The sequence below is a fragment of the Sorex araneus genome, chromosome 2, assembly GCF_027595985.1.
Source record: "Sorex araneus isolate mSorAra2 chromosome 2, mSorAra2.pri, whole genome shotgun sequence".
NCBI classification, from domain to species: domain Eukaryota; kingdom Metazoa; phylum Chordata; class Mammalia; order Eulipotyphla; family Soricidae; genus Sorex; species Sorex araneus.
Genome location: NC_073303.1, coordinates 493056 through 511748, shown reverse-complemented (window position 1 = coordinate 511748; position 18693 = coordinate 493056). Strand labels below are relative to the sequence as shown.

Sequence of the window (18693 nt, the reverse complement as noted above, 5' to 3'; positions counted from 1 at the left end):
CTCCTGGCGGTGCTCAGAGGACCCTATGGGATGCTGGGAATCGAACCCGGGTCGGCCCCATGCAAGGCAAACGCCCTCCCCGCTGTGCTCTCGCTCCAGCCCCTCTAATTTTTTAAGTATTTCATTCGGAGGGAATCTGGCCTGGGCAGAGTCTACTCGTCTCTGCTCCCCCTCGCGGAGCGAAGCTCTGACTTAGGCGGGGAGGCCTCCGGCTTGCAGCCACAGCAATCCCGGGCTGAAGGAAACGGGCGCCTGTTTCAAACAGTGACGTACACGACCCCCACGTTCCAAGTGACCTGAGGTTCCCTGAGTAGCGAGGTGTCCCAAGAGGTCACATTAAATATGGTATCGATGGATGTTAACAGGAGATAGGAACTTTGTCTGGGGGGCCTTGAAGGCTGTCCCTGCTCTGTGCTTAGCAGTGACCCGTGGTCACTTGTGGGACTTAGGTCAAGGCTTGTGGGACGCAGGTGCCTTAACCCTTGTGGTGTCTCTCCAGCCCCAAGAGACGGAATTTCTTAGAGCATCATTGCAGTCTAGCAAATTTATGATTTAACCAATGTTTTCCTCACTTAAGATATCTTCTTAGTTAAAATTTACTTAATAAAACCCTTCGTCTTAGATAACATAACTTTAGAGGATGTTACCGATTTGTGGTCTGCAGATTTAGAGTCTACCGCATCACAAAATCACTATATATCGTCTGTGTCAGTTGAATTCCAGCGACTGTGATGTGGGCAGACACTTGAGAAGTATCAGGAAGATGTCATTTTCCCCTGTGCAGTTTCATGCTTTCACTTAAGTGTTAGAACAACACGGTACTTGCCTGGGCTGGAGCGGTAGCACAGCGGGGAGGGCGTTCGCCTTGCATGCGGCCGACCCGGGTTTGATTCTTCTGCCCCTCTCGGAGATCCCGGCAGGCTACCAAGAGTATCCCACCCACACAGCAGAGCCTGGCAAGCTCCCCGTGGCGTATTCAACACACCAAAAAAGTAACAAACAAGTCTCATAATGGAGACATTACTGGTGCCCGCTCGAGCAAATCGATGAGCAACAGGATGACAGTGATATTGTCCAGTGATTCAACAGCACAACCCCGATTGGCAGTGGGAGAGAAGCGCTGTATAAAGCACTGCAGACCGTATTTTATTCTGCTTCACAGGCAATTCTGAGTTTTACTTCATCTCACTGGGGCTCAGATGATGATAAGCATGTTATCAATTAACAATGAAGTAGTAGTTTTGGTGCGACCACACACAGAGTTGCTCAGAGACTACTCCCCGTATAGTGCTCTGCTCTGAAGAACATGCAGTGTTGGGGGGCTAAGCCCTGGGTTCCTACACGCAAAGCGTTTACTTCAACCTGCTGGGCCGGGTTACTGCCCCAACAGTGAAGTGCTCTCTTTTTTGTGTGTTTTGTTTGATTTTTGGGTCACACTCAGCAATGCTCAGGGTTCCTCCTGGCTCTGCACTCAGGAATTACTCCTGGCGGTGCTTGGGGGACCACATGGGATGCCGGGGATTGCTTACAAGGCAAAGCCCTCCCCTCTGTACTATCGCTCTGGCCCTGTAAAGTGTTTTTTTTTTAATTTTATTTTTTATTGAATCACTGTGAGATACAGTTGCAAAGTTTTCATATTTGATCCACCACCAAACCCCGCATCCCCCCCCCCCACTCCCCCGCTGCCTGTGCGGCAGACATTTTTCACTTTACTTTTTCCTTACTTTGGTTACATTCAATTTTCAACAAGACTCGCACTATCATTATTGGTTTTCCTCCACCAGTCAGACATGTTGGATGGCATCAATAGATTGTGTGTTTTCATTTTTTAGAAAAGGTCGGGCGGCCGCCTTAGCATTAGTTGTCCCAGTCCTGCATCCCGTAGCCGTGTTAGTCGTGGCTCATTGTCGCCGGGGCTCCATCTGGAGAAGGCGTACCGGCCGTGCCTCCTCCGTCTGGCTCCCCGGTGTTGCTGGCCCGGTCTGAGGTCCGGAGCAGCCTCCGGCCTGCCGCGCCGCTTACCAGTACGCCCAGATTCTTCTCTGTTGAATGCGGCAAGATGGCGCCGAGGGTGGGTCGAGGACGTGACTTCCAGCGGCCGTGGCCCCCATAAAGTGTTCTTAGGGGCAACTGGTGCTCCGTGTTTCAGACGCGGCTCATGCCGTGTTCCCGGGGAACCCGAAGCCCCCTTTATCGTTTCTGCGCTTTCCTGCCATGCTTGGTCTGAAGCCACCTGAGCAGTGGCGAGTCACAGCTGGAGAGGCAGGTCCCGCTGTGCAAAACACGACACTTCGCCGGCTGTTCACAAAGTCTCCTTGAGGTGTGGACACTGACATTCTCTCGTCCCGACAGGACGCCGTGGAAAGGGAAGGCGAGAAGGGGCGTGAGCTCTCACTGTCAGAAGAGATTTACAGCACACTGGACAGTGTGTTGGGCGGTGAGTGTCCCTCGGTGGCCCGAGGTGCTCCGTGTGTCCTCGGACAGTCGTGGCAGTGGCCAGGCGCCGTGCTCAGATGCCCGTGGACAGGCCTGTGGCCTGGGGCTGGGCCTGTCACTCCAGGAGCTGCTCCCTTGGCTGAATGGGAGGGGGGGTGGGAGGCTGGGGTTGCTTATGTCTCCCCAGCAGGGTCAGGCCCAGGACATGCGTGATGTGTGCTCGCCCGCTCGGTCATGCCCCGGCAATGACATACTCTGTCCCCATTAACGTGGGGCTGTTTTCCCTCCGTTTCACAGAGGAGAAACAACAGTGGCGTTGGAAATACACTCAAACCACAAACTCATTTGATTACATAGGAATCTCTTCAATCTTCCAATGAGCTGACTGTAATTAACACTTACAAAGCCCACCACGGACGAGAGCTGGGCATGGGCCACGAACAGAGCCTCAAGCCCAGGAGAACGGGCTCCCCCGCCTGCGGCCTGTCCTGGAGAAGCCCCTCCTGGGGCTCTTGTTTCCTCGCTGGCGGTGTCCGGTGGACGCTCTGGAGCCAGGGTGACTTCTGTGCTTTTCCCTTCTCAAGCTCCGCTTCTCGTTCCTCTTCAAGGGGCCAGTCTCTGACTTTGCTTCTCACTTTTCGGTTACTCCTGACTCTGTGCTCGGGGATCACACCTGGAGGGCTCAAGGGGCTGTCTGGGGATTGATCCAGCTGTGCGCAGGGCTTTCCCTGCTGCACTGTTGCTGCGGCCCGTACTTCCGTCGTGTCCTGCTGTGCTTGGTTGGCATCTCTGATGCCAGCACTGAGTTCCTGCCTCAGACTGAGCCTTCTCAGCTGTTGTCTTTCCATGAGCCAGTTTTCCCCTTCCTGCTTTTGGGGTTTCTGTGGTTCAGAGGTGGCTCTTTCCACTATTGTCCATCAAAGGCTTACGTTTTCTTCAATAAAACAATTCTTACCAATAATAATAATAATAATAATAATAATAATAAATAAATGATTCTCTTACCTCTTTATTGTTTCAGTGGGAAGGGGAGGACTTGGGGAACACATCCAGCCCTACTCGGGCTACTCCCGGCTCTGTGCTCAGCAATCACTCCTGGCGGTGGTGGGGAACTTGTGGTGCTGGGGATGGACCAAGAGTCAGCTGTGTCCAGGCAGGCGCCGTCCCGCTGTGTTACCACTCCGGCCCCTTTATTGAGGGTCCCTCAGGTCGGGCCCTTCTCCACCGTGACGCCCTGGCCCTGGCCCCTCGGGTCCGGTTCATTTTTCAGCTCTTTCCGTTCTGTTGCAGCTGCCTTCTGCGACTGCTGCCTTTAACTCCTTCATTTCGCCTGAATGGGCTCTTTGATTGTTTAATTTCCCTCCTGTCAGTACTGAAAGTCCCTCCCAGTGACTTCACCCACTTGGTGAGCACCGAGTTACTGCTTTGACTCCTTCAGACAGCGCTGAAAGTCCTGCTGTCTCAGGCTTTGCTGGACGTCCGTCCCCGTCCTGATGGGGCTGGGGGCTTCACCTGGCCACTGTGCCTGGTGCTTGGAGAGAGCTAAGAACAGTGCTCTGAGTTCCGCCAGTTCCCACCAGGGCAGTGTTGCTCCGGTGAGGGGCAGGCACGCTCATGCCTTTGTGTCCAGGATCCAGACTGAGCTCTGGTGCAGTGCCCGCGAGCAAGCCTGTGGTGTGGGCCGGGCCTCCGCTCGGAGCGGCTCCTGCCCGCTCCCTCTGTCCGCAGGGCAGGCGCCGGCGTGACCCGAGGCTCTGGAGGCCTCTAGTGTCCACCGGTCCTGCTACTCCTGTTCCTTCCGTCCCTGCCCACCCCTCAGCTGCGCCCTTGGCCCTGTGCTGGCCCCTTTCTGCTCCCACAGTGCTGAGGCTCCCCAGGTGCCGGCTGCTCACTCCGGGGATGTTCCTGCGGACCCTGCGGTGCTGTGCCTACGTGGTTTCCATGCAGGGGGTGCATCTTGGCCGACGCCGCAGGACCCCTCGCGAGACTGTTCCTTTTGGCCAGGTGGAACCTGCAGGCTTAAGAAAGGAAAAAACTTGGGGCTGGAGCGATAGCACAGCGGGTAGGGCATTTGCCTTGCACGTGGCCGACCCGGGTTCAATTCCCAGCATCCCATACGGTCCCCTGAGCACAGCCAGAGGTAATTCCTGAGTGCAGAGCCAGGAGTGACCCCTGAGCCAGGTGTGACCCAAAAAGCAAAAAAAAAAAAAAAAAAAAGAAAAAAATTTTCATGAAACTCTAAGAGCAACAGATCCCATCACTAGAGGTTTTGGAGTTTGGGGGAAACCGTGAGCCTGGATGTCAGTGCACTTCTGAAATCCCCTTTGCTGGGAAACCCTGCGTGGAGCCTTCTAGAATCCCTTATTTGCAGAGTTGCGTTTGGGGAGCTTGTGATGAAAAGATCTGTGTGGAGACGCTTGTGGGTAGGGAGCAAAGGCTGTTGGTCCAGTCTGACTGTGAGGTTGAGACCTGCAGGGCCGACAGTGTGTCGCTGATGAGTTTAAGAACGAACGTGGTACCATGGCACTGCCACGCAGGGTCCGAGCACGTGTCAGTTTCAGTAGAGCGGGTTGTGTTGTTTGCAGACGTGTGACAGTTTGTAATCACGCACTTTGGAGACAAACCCTTAGGACGGTGGTTACGAGTGTGTGAATGTCTGTCGCTAAAGTCTGTCTGTCATCGGTGCCCCTGAAATGAACGTCTGCTTTAAGAAGTGAAACGTAGCGGCTTGGGATGGCCCAGTGGTAGAATGTTTTCACCTTCTAGGCACCTCCGAACAGCGGACACTCACCAGAACATACACAGACACGGGCAGGTGCTTCCCCACGCACTGGCCAGGAGAGGAGGCGTGAGAGGCAGCAGTGAATCATGAGTGCAGTCGCCGTCAGGGGCAACACGCTGACCTTCCTACTGAGGGCCCGGCCCCCCGACTGATGCCATATCATGGCTGTGTACGGTTGCCCTGGCTGCAGGTGTGCCCGGGGGGACCTTGGCCCGCCTGTCAGCGATGTCTGTTCCGGCTCCCTGCTGCGGCCCAGGTGCGGTGTCCTCTGGCCAGGGGCGTTTGAGCAGAGGTGCCCTTCCACCGTGGAGCCTCTGCCTTTCTTCTGTGACTCCAGAATGCGCCACTGTTTGGGGACCATCCTCGTGAGACGGTTTTCTGACCCACTGTCTGTCTCTGGGGCCCCGATCCCGCCTGGCCCCTCTGGATCCTGGGGTGAGGAGAACTCTGGTCTCCTGGAAATGTGCGTTTCCCAGGATTCTGTTCACTGTGCCTTTATGGGTCTTCAGCCTTTTGTAACTAATGATGGTACACAGCCCACTCCCCGCGGTGCCCTGGGGCCTCATGGGGTGCTGGGGTTGAACCCGCGTCGTCTTCATATGCTCCAGCCCTCCCAGTTGTTTTTATAGGGTCCCTGCTGCCCCCCCAAAGGTGGTGTGTGCAAAGGCAAACTGCCATATGTGGGGCCCAGCACTCAGTGCTCCTCTGCAGAATCCTCTGAGGAAGCCGGTGGCCCTGGGTCCCGGCTCCCGGCCACTGAAACAGCAGAAGGTTCCGTGGGCTGGCCCAAAGGCAGCCAACCCCACACCCTTGATAAGGTCGAGATCCTCCTAATTCTTCAGGCTCCCAAGGCCGGTCTTCTCGACAGGGTGGCCGCTGACACGCGGTTCCCGTCTGTCTCTCCTCAGACATCCACGTGGGACACGGCTCCCCGGAGGCAGGAGCGTGGCCCGTGAGCACACACAGTGCTCCTGCCCACCAGTACGGACACCTGTGCGAGCTCCATCGTCGGCGAGCCTCCCCCGAGGAGACTGTGACGCTGCAGCCTGTGGCCGATGACTCGCCCTACGCAGGAGGTCCCGGCCACGATGACAGCACCGGCCGCCCTGGGGAGCACTGCTCCTCCAAGGACGCGGGCCCCGAGCCGGGGAGCACTCGCGCCGGCGGGAACCTGCTCGCCCGGCCTTCTGCCTGGCAGCTGCCGAGAAACAGGCCTTGGGCCCACAGCTGCGGGGACTCCCCGGAGGCCGGCCCGCCTCCTGCCCGGCCTTGCGGCCACCTGAGGAAGGAAAGTAGCCCACGTGCTGAGCCGCCGAGCCCACGCGCACGCGGGAGGCGCCTTCCCGCCTCCCACCGTGGAAGGTGTTTGTCTCCTCGGCAGGACCCGGCCTGGGCGTCAGCACCAGGGCCTGGGGGGAGGCTGCTCTGGTTAGTGGGCGGGAGAACGGCCTTTCAGTCCAGAAGCAGACTGCTGGTCCCCGGGGATCCTGTCTCTGAGGGTCAGAACTCCGTCCTTCTCTCTGTGCAGTATCCACACAGTGCGTGGAACGTGGTGGGGTTGGCCGGGACTCGGGGTTACGTAGGGGGGGTCTGAGAAGAGGACAGAGCACGAGGCGCTCGCTCAGCTGACAGGGAAGGCTGGAGAGGCGGGGCCGGGTCAGGGCCGAGACCCCGTGTGGGTCCAGCAACGCGTGGCCCCCTGTGCCCTGCCAGGAGGGGCCCCTGAGCACCATCAGCGAGGCACCGACAGAAACAGAAATGCTCCTGGGGTTTCTGTTCACGTCAGAAAACACTTATGGGGCTGGAGCGACAGCACAGCAGGGAGGGCGTTTGCCTTGCACGCGGCAACCCGGGTTCGATTCCCAGCATCCCATAGGGTCCCCTGAGCACCGCCAGGGGTAATTCCTGAGTGCAGAGCCAGGAGTAACCCCTGAGCATCGCCGGGTGTGACCCAAAAAGAAAAAAAAAAAAGAAAGAAAACACTTATTTTTCCACCCAAGGGAACGCCTTGGTTTTACTCTCGACTGGGTGGTTTTGGAAGCCTGTCCCTCAGGTGTGGGGACGTCACCCTACATGCTCCACTCTACTTGGAACAAAGAAACCCTGGGGGCTTGGGAGCACTGCAACCCTGTGCCTCCCTCCCAGAGCCAGCAGGTGTCTGCGCGTCCTCCCGAGGGAGAGTGGGCGTCTGTGCGTCCTTCCAAGGATCAGCGGGCATCTCTGTGCGTCCTTCCAAGGGTTGGCAGGCGTCTCTGTGCGTCCTCCCGAGGGTCGGAGGGTGTCTCTGCGCGTCCTCCCGAGGGTCGGCGGGAGCCTCTGTGCATCCTCCTGAGGGTTGGCAGGTGTCTCTGCGCGTCCTCCCGAGGGTCAGTGGGCGCCTCTGTGCGTCCTCCCGAGGGTCGGAGGGTGTCTCTGTGCGTCCTCCCGAGGGTCAGTGGGCGCCTCTGTGCATCCTCCCGAGGGTCGGCGGGTGTCTCTGTGCATCCTCCTGAGGGTCAGCGGGCGCCTCTGTGCATCCTCCTGAGGGTCGGCAGGTGTCTCTGTGCGTCCTCCCAAGGGTCGGCGGGCGCCTCTGTGCGTCCTCCCGAGAGTCGGAGGGTGTCTCTGTGCGTCCTCCCGAGGGTCGGCGGGCGTCTGCGTCTTTCCGCGGGGCGGCGGCATCCCTGCGTTTGTCGGGAAGCAGCTGTCCGGAGTCCCTGGTGTTGACCTCTGGAAAGCAGCGTGGGGACAGGCTCTGACTTGCCTCCTCACTGCTCCTCGCCGTTGCCCTTGTCACCCACCCGGTGGCCCTGCGGAGACCTCCCAGCCTCCCGTGTGTGCGGTGGCGGGGCCGCCCCGAGTGCTCAGGTTCCCCCGGGGGTGAAGCGCCTGGGCTGGGTGGGCTGGCCTCGGCCCCTCACCCTGCCCTTCGCCCCACAGGTCACCGACTGCTCCCAGGAGGTGCCGAGTCCCCGGGCAGGTGCCGGGAGGGCGACCGGGCAGCCCCAGGAGGCTGTGGACGGCGGCAGGGAGAGTTCCCGGGGCCCCGGCACCTGGTCCCCGGCGGGCACGTCCTGCAGCGGGGGCTCCGACTCGGAGGGCAGCGAGGAGGGCCTGGCCCTGAACGAGGCCCTGCGGCAGCTGCGGGCGGCCAACCGGGAGCAGCAGGCGCAGATCCGGAGCCTGCGCAGCAGCAACGCGCGCCTGGAGAGCAAGGTGCGGGAGCTGCAGGCGGGCGCGGCCAAGCAGCGCCTGCTGGCGGGCGCCATCGGCACGCTGAGGGAGAACGTGGAGGCGCTCATCGAGGACAAGTACCGGGCCATGCTGGAGAAGCATGAGCTGGACCACGCCCTGCGGGACCTGCACCGGGTCCTGGCCGGCACCCAGACGCACCTCCGGGAGTCCCTCAGCGACAAGGAGACGCTGGAGCTGGAGCTGAGGAAGGTCCAGGCCAGCTACGTCCACCTGCAGGAGAAGTACGTGGCGGAGCTGCGGCCGGACGAGCCCCCGCGCCCCGGCGGCCAGAGGGCGGAGGCCGAGCCGCTGCGGCAGCTCCGCGGGGAGCTGGAGAGGGCCGCGTCCTGCACGCAGCGCCTGCTGCAGGGCGAGAGGCGGGCGCGGGAGCGGGAGCTGCTGGCCCTGCAGGAGGCGCTGCGGCAGCACCAGCGGGAGGACCTGGAGGAGCGCGAGAGGGTGCAGGCCCGGCTGGAGCGGCTGGGCGCCCAGGTGCGGGGCCTGGCCTGCGGGAAGGAGCCGGCGCGTGGCGGCGGGCTCCCGGAACAGGCCGGCCCGGGGACGCCGCAGCTGCCTGGCAGCCAGAGCCAGCGGGCACCGGAGCCCCCGGAGGAGCCAGAGGCAGGTGGCACAAAGGCCTCGATGGGCACGGGTGGCGCGGAGGGACGCCTGGGTTGGGGGCGGGCGGCACGAGGGACTTCCCGGGAACAGCCGGGGCACCCCCACGGGAGTCGGGGGTGCTCGCGTGTTGGCCTGCAGAACGCGACGCACATACAGTAACGGGGAGGCGTGGGGGTTTCCTGGGAGCCTGCCCCGCGGGAGCTGCTGCTTCCCAGTGGCTGGGGGCTGGGACTGTCTGAGACCCCCTGGACGGCACCTTTGGGAAAGGAGTTTGTGTATTTGTCGTTGTGTTTCAGTTCTGGGGTCGCTCCTGAAGGGGTGCGGGGGGGTGACTGGGGTCGGCCACGTGCCAGGCAGGCCCCTCGCACTCTCTCTGCCCCACGCAAGCATTGCGTGTGCTCCTGGTTCAGATTTCCAGCACGGTAATTACGGACGCCTGGAACTCAGTAGGCCGAGTGTCTTGGTCACCTCTAGGAGCAGCAGAGGGTGAAGAGGGAGCTTGGCCCTGGCCAGTGACATGGCCACGGCAGCACTTGTTCGTGGCCTGAGTGGGCAGTCACCGCCCCCGCCTCCACCGCAGGCCCTTGGCCCCCTGCCCTCTTCTCAGACCCCACCACCCCCTCCTGAGCCGCGCGTCTGCTCGGCAAGCCACACCAGGCCTTGTCTTCCCCACCCAGACCGCCCTGGACACTGTGCAGGACTCGGAGCAGCCCACAGAGCTGCCCCTGGACCCGTCTCCTGGGCAGGAGGGGAGCCCGGGGTCCCCCGACAGCAGAAGGGCCTCGCAGCTGGCCGCCAAGGTCCACAGTGTCCTGGGCCTGATGGTGGGCCTCCTGAGCCGCCAGGTAAGGGGGCTCCCGCCAGCCCGGCCCCTCCTGCGCCCCACCCTCCGGGGGACCCCTGGGCTCGGGCAGGGACGTGCGTGCACCCTCGCCGGGCTCCTTGCCAGGCACGGCACGTGTGGCCCTCACCGTCCGCGTGGGACTCGGCGCTCACGCACGGGCAGCCGTGCCTTGCTGTGCTGTGAGCCACCTCCTGGCCCCCCGCCCGCCACCGGACCCTCCACTGTCCTTGCCCTTAGCCTCGAGGGCAGAGCGGGCTCAGGAGGGGCTCGCGGTGGCCTCCTGTCTCAGCACTGGGGCTCTTGGCTCTGACCTTTGCCCCTGTGGGCCCGGGTGTGGCGTGTCCTGTTATGGGGGGGCGGGATTGGGGGTTCCTGTGGGGCGCCGGGGATTGAACTTGTGTCGGCCACATGCAGGCTGGTGCCCTACCCACTGCACTCTCTTCCCGGCCCTTTCGCTGGCGCCTTCCATTTGGCTTCTGGGAATCCCTGCAGGGCCACAGCCCTCTGGACGCGGATGGTGCAGCTCAGCCCCCAGACAGCGAGGGGGTGGGGGAGTCCCTGGTGCAGAAGCTGGGGCACTTGCAGCTGAAGAAGGAGCGTCTGGAGAAGGAGGTACTAGGATCCTCTCCACACACAGCCGGGAAAGTGCGGGAACCCTGGGACTGAAAGTGTCTGAGAACGGTGGGGGGCGGGGGGCGGGGGCGGCCTGCGCTCTGTCTGTACAGGGTCAAGACACCGTGCCGGTGTTGGCCCCGCTCCATCCCTGTGACCACACCCGGCTCCCTGAGCCCCTGAGCGTGGCCTGCACCCGCGGCCGCCCCCGGGTGAACGTTGCTTGTGAGCTCCTGTGGCTGGCACACGCTGTCTGCAGGGACCAGCTGCTCTTCCTCACAGCTGCTGAGGCATAAGCAGAGAATCGCGACGTTCGGAAAGTCGGTCGCCAGCAGTAAGGCAGCTCAGCGGCGGGCTCAGGTGAGCCTGACGTTTGCCTCAGGCCAGTTTTCCTCTAAAAGGCGTCGTGGGAGGGCGGAGAACAGTCAGGGGCTGGAGCCCAGGCCTGGCTGCGGGGGCCGGGCAGGGTCCCCTGAGCGGGCTGTGGCCGAAAAATCACCATTAAAATGGTGACATTCCTGAGGACTGTCTTAAACATCTGAGAATAGAGTTTCAGGGGCCAGAGAGTTGGCCCAGTGGGACGGCCCTTGCCGCATACACGGCAGACTCGGGGCCAGCCCTGGTTCCTCCTGGCCCAGCGGGACGGGCCCTTGCCTCTCACACGGCAGACTCGGGGCCAGCCCTGGTTCCTCCTGGCCCAGCGGGGCGGGCCCTTGCCTCTCACACGGCAGACTCAGGGCCAGCCCTGGTTCCTCCTGGCCCAGAGGGACGGGCCCTTGCCTCGTACACGGCAGACTCAGGGCCAGCCCTGGTTCCTCCTGGCCCAGCGGGACGGGCCCTTGCCTCGTACACGGCAGACTCAGGGCCAGCCCTGGTTCCTCCTGGCCCAGCGGGACGGGCCCTTGCCTCTCACACAGCAGACTCGGGGCCAGCCCTGGTTCCCCCTGGCCCCTGTGCCCGCTGCAGCCACCCCTGAGCAGAGCCGGGCGAAGCCCTGAGCATCCCCGCATGTGGCCCCCAAGCAAAGAAAGATTTCACATATTTCTCTCGGCGAATCTTGCTGAAATTTCCCTCCTGTTTCTGGTGTTGCGCCTGCTTCTACTTTGCCTCTGTGCTGTGTTTCATTGTACCTGCTGTTTCTGTTCCTTGCAGTCAACAGTCACTAGTGACCAAAGTGCCCCGCCTCCGGTGCTGCAAGGGACGGGAAGGGATGGGAGCGGGCACGGGTGTCCCCAGCCCCCAGCGACAGACCCGGGTCCAGCTGACACCAGAAGCGTCGTCGAAGTGCCGGTCTTGCTGGACACCAAGCTGGATGAGTATCACCTGCTGAACCAGGAGCTGGGCTCAGTGGTGAGCGGCCTGGGCCCCGAAGGATCCTGTCTCCCGAAGAGCCCCCCGAGCCCCCCCAGGTGGCCGCTCCCCTTCCCCGGGGCTCCCAGCTCCAGCTGGCCCGCTGTTCACCCGGAGTCTCAGACGAAACATAGCCCACCGGTTTCTGTTCCCAGAGCTTGGCCTTTAAAATACACAAAGTTGGGGCTGGAGCAATAGCACAGCAGGGACGGCATTTGCCTTGCACACGGCCGACCTGGGTTCGAGTCCCAGCATCCCACTTCATCCCCTGAGCACTGCCAGGAGTAATTCCTGAGTGCAGAGCCATGAGTAACCCCTGTGCATCGCCAGGTGTGACCCAAAAAGCAAAAAAAAAAAAAAAAAAAAAACCCACAAAGTTAGGGTTGGAGCGATAACACAGTGGGGAGGGGACTTGCCTTGCATGCAGCTGGCCTGGGTTCGATTACCGGCACCCCGTCTGGCCCCCTGGGCCCTGCCAGGAGCCATCCCTGAGTACGGAGCCAGAGTAAGCCCTGAGCACCACTGGGCGTGCCCCCCACAAAACAAACATGAGTAAAATACAGGAAGTTGTTTCATACATGTGCGATTCTTCCAGTGGGGCGAGCACCTGTGTAGTTTGGGTGTGACGCCCCATTCTGTGACCTTTCGTCCGGAGGCTGTGGTGGGCCCAGGGCTCCCGAGTCCTCTGCGTCTGGGCCGCCTGGAGGAAGAGGTGACTTTAGGCGGCCCCCACAGACGACGGCGTCACCGCCAGGAGGGACACGGGCGGCGGGGGTGTTACGGCGCACACACGGGCCACGGCAGCATCCTGCTGCTTCTCCGTAGGTCACGAAGCTGGGAGGCCTCCTGGAGTCCAAAGAAAACCACTGCCACCGGCTCCTCGAGGAGAACGACAAGTACCAGAGACACCTGGGCAGCTTGATCGATCAGGTGACGGTTCACGGCACACGGTCCATGGTCCCTTGTTGTCTGTGTGGGGTTCGGGCACTTCACGTGGTGAGCCATGCATGGGACCAGGGTCAGCCGAGTGCAGGGTGAGGGCCGCGACCCCCAGGGCTGCCTGCCGCCCCAGGGTTCACATTCCCCAGGGAAATGTGTGTCTTTCTAGCCGTGTGTCGTGGAGTGAGGGTCGTGGTGGCACGGAGGATGTGCGGCTGCTAGGCCAGTTGTCACTGGGGCATTTCTTTCTTTTTCCTTTTCTTTTTTGGCTTTTTGGGTCACACCTGGCCGTGCTCAGGATTCACTCCTGGTGGTGCTCCGGGGACCCTATGGATGCCGGGATGGAAGCTGGGGGGCTGCGTGTGAGGCCAACGCCCTCCCCGCTCTCCTGTTGATCCGGCCCCCTCCTTGGCGCCCTCCACTGCCAAGGCTCTGACGTGCCCACTCAGTGGAGTGGGCGGGCGGGGGCGTCCCTGCCCTCAGCAGCTCCCTCTGGGGGGAGCATAGATGCTGCCCAGCCTGGGTTCCAGTTGGTCGCTCCTTGGTCTGCACGATGGCCGCTGGGCTGGAGCCATGTTGGCGGCACGGCGGCCCCTCTCTCGAAAGTGCTCGGAGACTGCAGGGGCCAGTGGGTCCGGTCTCCCCGCGGACTCGAGGCTTCCCTGCGTGGTCAGCGAGTCTCCGCGAGAGGACCGGCCTGCTCCCACCGCAGACACGACGCGCGGCCGCCTGGGTTCCCTTCCAGGTTGCGTCCTACGAGGAGATCATCCAGTGTGCGGACCAGCGGCTCGCCGTCTCGTGCTCCCACATCACACAGTGAGTCCACGGTCCCCTCGCCCCAGTCTGCTCTGCCCTCGTTTCCTGGGTGCTTCGCTGTGGTGACACCAGGTGCTCCAGTGCAGCGGCCTGAGGAGTGGGGCTGGGGACGCCCTTCCGGCGAGTGTCCCAGCACTGCCCGGGCCAGCGCCCAGCGCGAGCCTCGTCCTCCGTCCTGTCCCCAGCCCAGTTTACTGCGCAGGCTGTTACTCGGGCTTCAGCAAGACCTCTGGGCTCACCCTAGACAGCGCCCCTGGAACAAGCATTTCCTGTCCTGCCTCGAGCCCGCTGGGCCCAACGAGGCAGAGTGGGCGTCAGACAGGAAGCCCACCTTCGCCTCTGCTGAGGGGTTCCCTGCTCCCCCGGGAGACCCCAGCGGCCTGGCCAGAACCCGCTTCCTCTGCCCACGTGGGCTGCACCCTTGGGTGGCCCTTGGGGGTCCGTCATGCCTGTCTCCGCCCCGACATGTGGCCCATCCCTGGCCCATGGCGCCTGCGTCCCGGTTCTCCACCCACGCGGCCAGCAGGCGCTCCCTCGCTGCCGTGTTTCAGCGGCTCTGCCTCAGCCACCGGACTGTTGTGACGGGTGTCGGTCCTGGCCGTTTGCCTTGTTGAAGGGGCGCCCGCTGGAGTGCTGGGCCGGACGCCGGCTCCATCGCCGGCTGTAGGTGCCCAAGGAAGCGGCCGGTGGTTTCCAGTGGAGACTGGCCGAGCGTGCTCAGTGCCCCACACCACACGCGCCCTACGCTCTGCCGAGTGGCCGCTGTCCTGGAGTGACCGCCCACTGTGGTGGCCCCTGCCGAAGTGTTTGTGCCCGCTTACATCCCGAGGGCCGGGGCATGCTCAAAGGGGAGGAGGTGGCGGCCAGACCGACAGAGCCCGACTCCTGCCGCTTCACGCCCAAGCAGCCAGAGCTGGCACCGCAGTCTCGTGAGAGCAACGTGGAGTGACCCAGCGTGTCCCTCTGGGTTTCGTAGGAATGTCTGTTACAATAAGCCTGTAAGGGACCGCGGGGAGCCCTGAGTCTGACCCTGTTTCTCTGCCCCAGTCATTACTTGGTGTTGGTATGTTTGGGGGACTCACTAGAGGTGCTCGGGGTCTGCCCTGGACCCCAGCACGCACAGCTTCGCTGCAGCCCTCTGAGCGCCCCCAGCACTGCCCCGGTGGTTCTTACAGTTCAGTGTGATCAGACTCAGTGCTCAGACACCCCTCTCGGATCTGTGCTCCGGGGTCAGTCTTGGAAGTGCTCAGGAGACTGTGTCTGGTGCCAGGAGCGAACGGGGATTGGCCACATGCAAGGCCTCTCACCCGGCACCACCCCTCTGGCCCCTTGACACTTAGACTTTTGAAACATTGACATGGCTGATTGAGATTGTATTGGAGGAGATTCCTGGTACTGAGCTCCAGAAACTTCACTGGAAAAGTTGCTGTGGGGCTGGAGAGATAGCACAGCAGGGAGGGCATTTGCCTTGCTCTCAGCCAACCTGGGTTCGAGTCCCAGCATTTCATATGGTCCCTGAGCACCGCCAGGAGTGATTCCTGATCACTGTTGGGTGTGACCCAAAAAGAAAAAAGAAAAAAAAGAAAGAGTTTCTGATTGTGACCACATATTTGAATTCCCTTGAGTGCTTTTTAGGAGCGGCCTGAGGCCAGGGCCTCCCTCCCAGATAGACGGTGGTGTGGAGGCTCACGGCATCTGCTGTCTGGAGCCATCCAGGCCCCCCCCCCAGCGCGACTGTCACTGCCTCTTCTCATCAGATCGCTGTTCCCCCAGAGCGGCGTGCGTGTCCCCTGGGAGGCCAGGAGCCACTGGCTAGCTCAGTAGCCCGGGAGGAGAGAGCACCCGCCCGCTGTGCTCTCTCCAGCCCCCAACGAGCCGTACTGGGATAGGAGATAAGTCATAAGTTAATGCCAGAATGAAGGTAGGCCACAGCGGAAAAGAATTCACTTGAATCTACCACGTCCTGGAACTTTCCCTGTTACTGTGCAAGGCTGACTTGGCATAAAACTCAGCCGTTTCTTCCTCCAGTTTGGAAGAGAGAAACAGACATTTGGAGGACTTGATCCGGAGACCCGGAAAGCAAGCAAGAAAACTAAGGTAAAGCGTGCCTTTCCCTGAGAACTGGAGGATAACATGGGTTTGTCCTTTCAGCCTTGCCGCAGGAAGCTTAGTTTACCTCAGAGCAATGGCCTTTCTGTATGGACACAGGAAGACAGTGAATATTATGCTTTGTAACTCGGGAGCTGATTGACTCCAATAATATTTACTCCCGGGCATCTGCTTTCTCCACTCAGTTGTCCTTAGTTTCTAGCACCTCAAAAGCAGGGTCCCGACAAGGGACGGAATGGACCCTGCTGGGGTTAGGAAGACTAACCTGGCCTGAGGACTGTGGCCTGGAATATACAGTGACTGTCCTCAGGAAGAACCAAACCTTAAGTCTGACATGTCTCTTACTGTGCCCATACAGAATGACAGTGCTAGAAATCATCACTGTCACTGTCACCCCCTTGCTCATCGATTTGCTCGGGCGGGCACCAGTAACATCTCCATTGTGAGACTTGTTACTGTTTTTGGCATACTGAATTCACCACGGGTAGCTTGCCAGGCTCTGCCATGTGGGCGAGATGCTCTTGGTAGCTTTCCGGGCTCTACGAGAGGGGTGGAGGAATCGAACCCGGGTTGGCTGCGTGCAAGGCAAACGCCCTACCCGCTGTGCTATCGCTCCAGCCCATCGCTAGAAATATTAGAAGTAAATTTACTATAACTATTTAAGCGTATTACTAGCTGAGGAGGAAGAAAGCAACACACCCTTGTTTGGATCCCACCCTTGAGCGGATCTCCTAGTAGTCTGGAGTAATCTCCTGAGATGAGATTTTGTTAATCTGGAGGAGTGGCCTTACCCCTCTGTGTTGGTTTGTTAATGTTCGACCCACCTTGTGTCACCACCCTGTGAGATCGCTGTATAAACTAGGACTGTAACAGAAGTAGGGAGAAGACAGAGGCGAGGGAGAAGACACAGAAGGAGACACAGGAGTGGAGAGAGGTGAGACAGAAGCAAGGAGAAGAGACAGAAGCGGAGAGAAGACACAGAGGCAGAGACAGAGAGAGGTGGGAAGAGACCAGAGGAGAGACCACAGAGACAGAGATAGAGAGACAGACAGAAGAGAGCACAGCGACCCACACAGAAGCAGAGCACAAGGAGGAGCCATCCCGATCTGGTCTATGCACAGGGGCTCAAGAGCACCGAATGCGAGCGATGAGAGAGAGAGAGAGAAGGGGAGAGGGAGAGAGAGAGAGAGAGAGAGAGAGAGAGGGAGAGAGAGAGGGAGAGAGAGGGGGGAGTGAGAGAGAGGGAGGGAGAGAGGGAGAGGGAGAGAGGGAGAGAGAGGGAGGGAAAGAGAGGGGAGAGAGGGAGGGAGGGAGAGAGGGGGAGGGAGAGAGAGGGAGAGAGAGAGGGAGGGAGAGAGGGAGAGGGAGAGAGGGAGAGGGAGAGAGGGAGAGAAAGGGGAGAGGGAGGAAGGGAGGGAGAGAGGGGGAGGGAGAGAGGGAGAGAGAGGGGAGAGAGGGAGGAAGGGAGGGAGAGAGGGGGAGGGAGAGAGAGGGAGAGAGGGAGGAAGGGAGAGAGAGAGAGAGGGAGGGAGGGAGAGAGGGGGAGAGAGGGAGGAAGGGAGAGAGGGAGAGAGAGAGGGAGGGAGAGAGGGGGAGGGAGAGAGAGGGAGAGAGAGGGGAGAGAGGGAGAGGGAGAGAAAGGGGAGAGGGAGGAAGGGAGGGAGAGAGGGGGAGGGAGAGAGGGAGAGAGAGAGGGAGGGAGAGAGGGGGAGGGAGAGGAAGAGAGAGGGGAGAGAGGGAGGAAGGGAGGGAGAGAGGGGGAGGGAGAGAGAGGGAGAGAGGGAGGGAGGGAGAGAGGGGGAGAGAAGGAGGAAGGGAGAGAGGGAGAGAGAGAGGAGGCGCCCGCAGTTCCCAGGGACACTGGCTTGATTTAAGTGGACACCTGGACAGCTCCAGCCTGACCCTCCCGGGTTCCAGCCTCTCCTCAGTGACCGCTCCTCCTTGGGAGCAAGTGGACACGGATTCGTCGTGCATCCTTGGACTGGAGCAGGTTCTGCACTCGGGCACCTGTGTTCAGTTCTCTGAGCACTGGAGCTAGAGTCCCCTCATAGCACAGGCGGGTTCCTGCTCACTCCCCCTCCTAAGAAACCGAGGACCGGCATGTGGGGACCAGGAGATAGTGCAGCGGTTAAGGCACATGCCTGGCAAGCAGCCAACCTGGGCTCAGTTCCTGGCACCGCACAGCCGCTGAGCACCTCTGGGTGCGGCCCTGGAAGCCCCCGCACTGTGGGGTGTCCCGGGGACCCCAGCCCAGCTGGCTGAGACCCGGGCCCAGGCTCAGGCCGGGTGTGCGGGGCCTGGGGCGGCCGTGTGTGTGGGTTTCCTCTCCCGCTGCTGCGGTTCCTGACGTTCCTTCTCTTTCCCACAGGCTGCGGGGACTGGAGGCGCAGCCCGGGCTCGCGGGCAGGGCGGGCAGCAGGGACGGGCACTGCCCAGAGGGCCCCGCTCCCGTGTGACCCCGTGGCAATAACCCGGACTCCTCATTGCTGTCTGCCGTCACCCGCATCTGTCCGCGGCCGAGGGCTTTGGGGGGCGCCTGCCTGGACGTGTGCCTGGACTGTGTGCCTGGACCGTGTGCCTGGACCGTGTTGCCTGGACGTGTGCCTGGACGTGTGCTGGACCGTGTGCCTGGACCGTGTGCCGGGACGTGTGTCTGGACCGTGTGCCGGGACCATGTGCTGGACCGTGTGCCGGTACGTGTGCCTGAACCGTGTGCCTGGACCGTGTGCCGGGACGTGTGTCTGGACGTGTGTCTGGACCGTGTGCCGGGACCGTGTGCCGGTACGTGTGCCTGGACCGTGTGCCGGGACGTGTGCCTGGACCGTGTGCCGGGACGTGTGTCTGGACGTGTGTCTGGACGTGTGCCTGGACTGTGTGCTGGGACGTGTGCCTGGACCGTGTGCCGGTACGTGTGCCTGAACCGTGTGCCTGGACCGTGTGCCGGGACGTGTGCCTGGACTGTGTGCTGGGA

At 61.4% G+C, this 18693-nt stretch overlaps 1 protein-coding gene across 1 annotated transcript; it reads left to right on the top strand.

The window, feature by feature from the left end:
- The first annotated feature begins 5443 nt into the window (after positions 1–5443).
- Positions 5444–18312, top strand: CAGE1 (cancer antigen 1). Its single transcript, XM_055127816.1, has 11 exons — positions 5444–5474; positions 6127–6464; positions 8138–9052; positions 9730–9897; positions 10389–10508; positions 10791–10868; positions 11661–11858; positions 12684–12788; positions 13543–13613; positions 15642–15710; positions 18091–18312. The coding sequence occupies exons 1-11, from the start codon at positions 5444–5446 to the stop codon at positions 18176–18178; spliced, it is 2181 nt and encodes a 726-aa protein (XP_054983791.1). The 3' UTR covers positions 18179–18312.
- Positions 18313–18693: the final 381 nt, after the last annotated feature.

Bases quoted from the DNA above. Each gene is read 5' to 3' on its own strand.
- CAGE1 (XM_055127816.1), top strand. From the start codon at position 5,444: ATGTCTGTTCCGGCTCCCTGCTGCGGCCCAG. The intron at 12,789-13,542 runs GTGACGGTTCAC...GTTCCCTTCCAG, and splicing joins TGGGCAGCTTGATCGATCAG to GTTGCGTCCTACGAGGAGAT. The intron at 15,711-18,090 runs GTAAAGCGTGCC...TCTTTCCCACAG, and splicing joins AAGCAAGCAAGAAAACTAAG to GCTGCGGGGACTGGAGGCGC.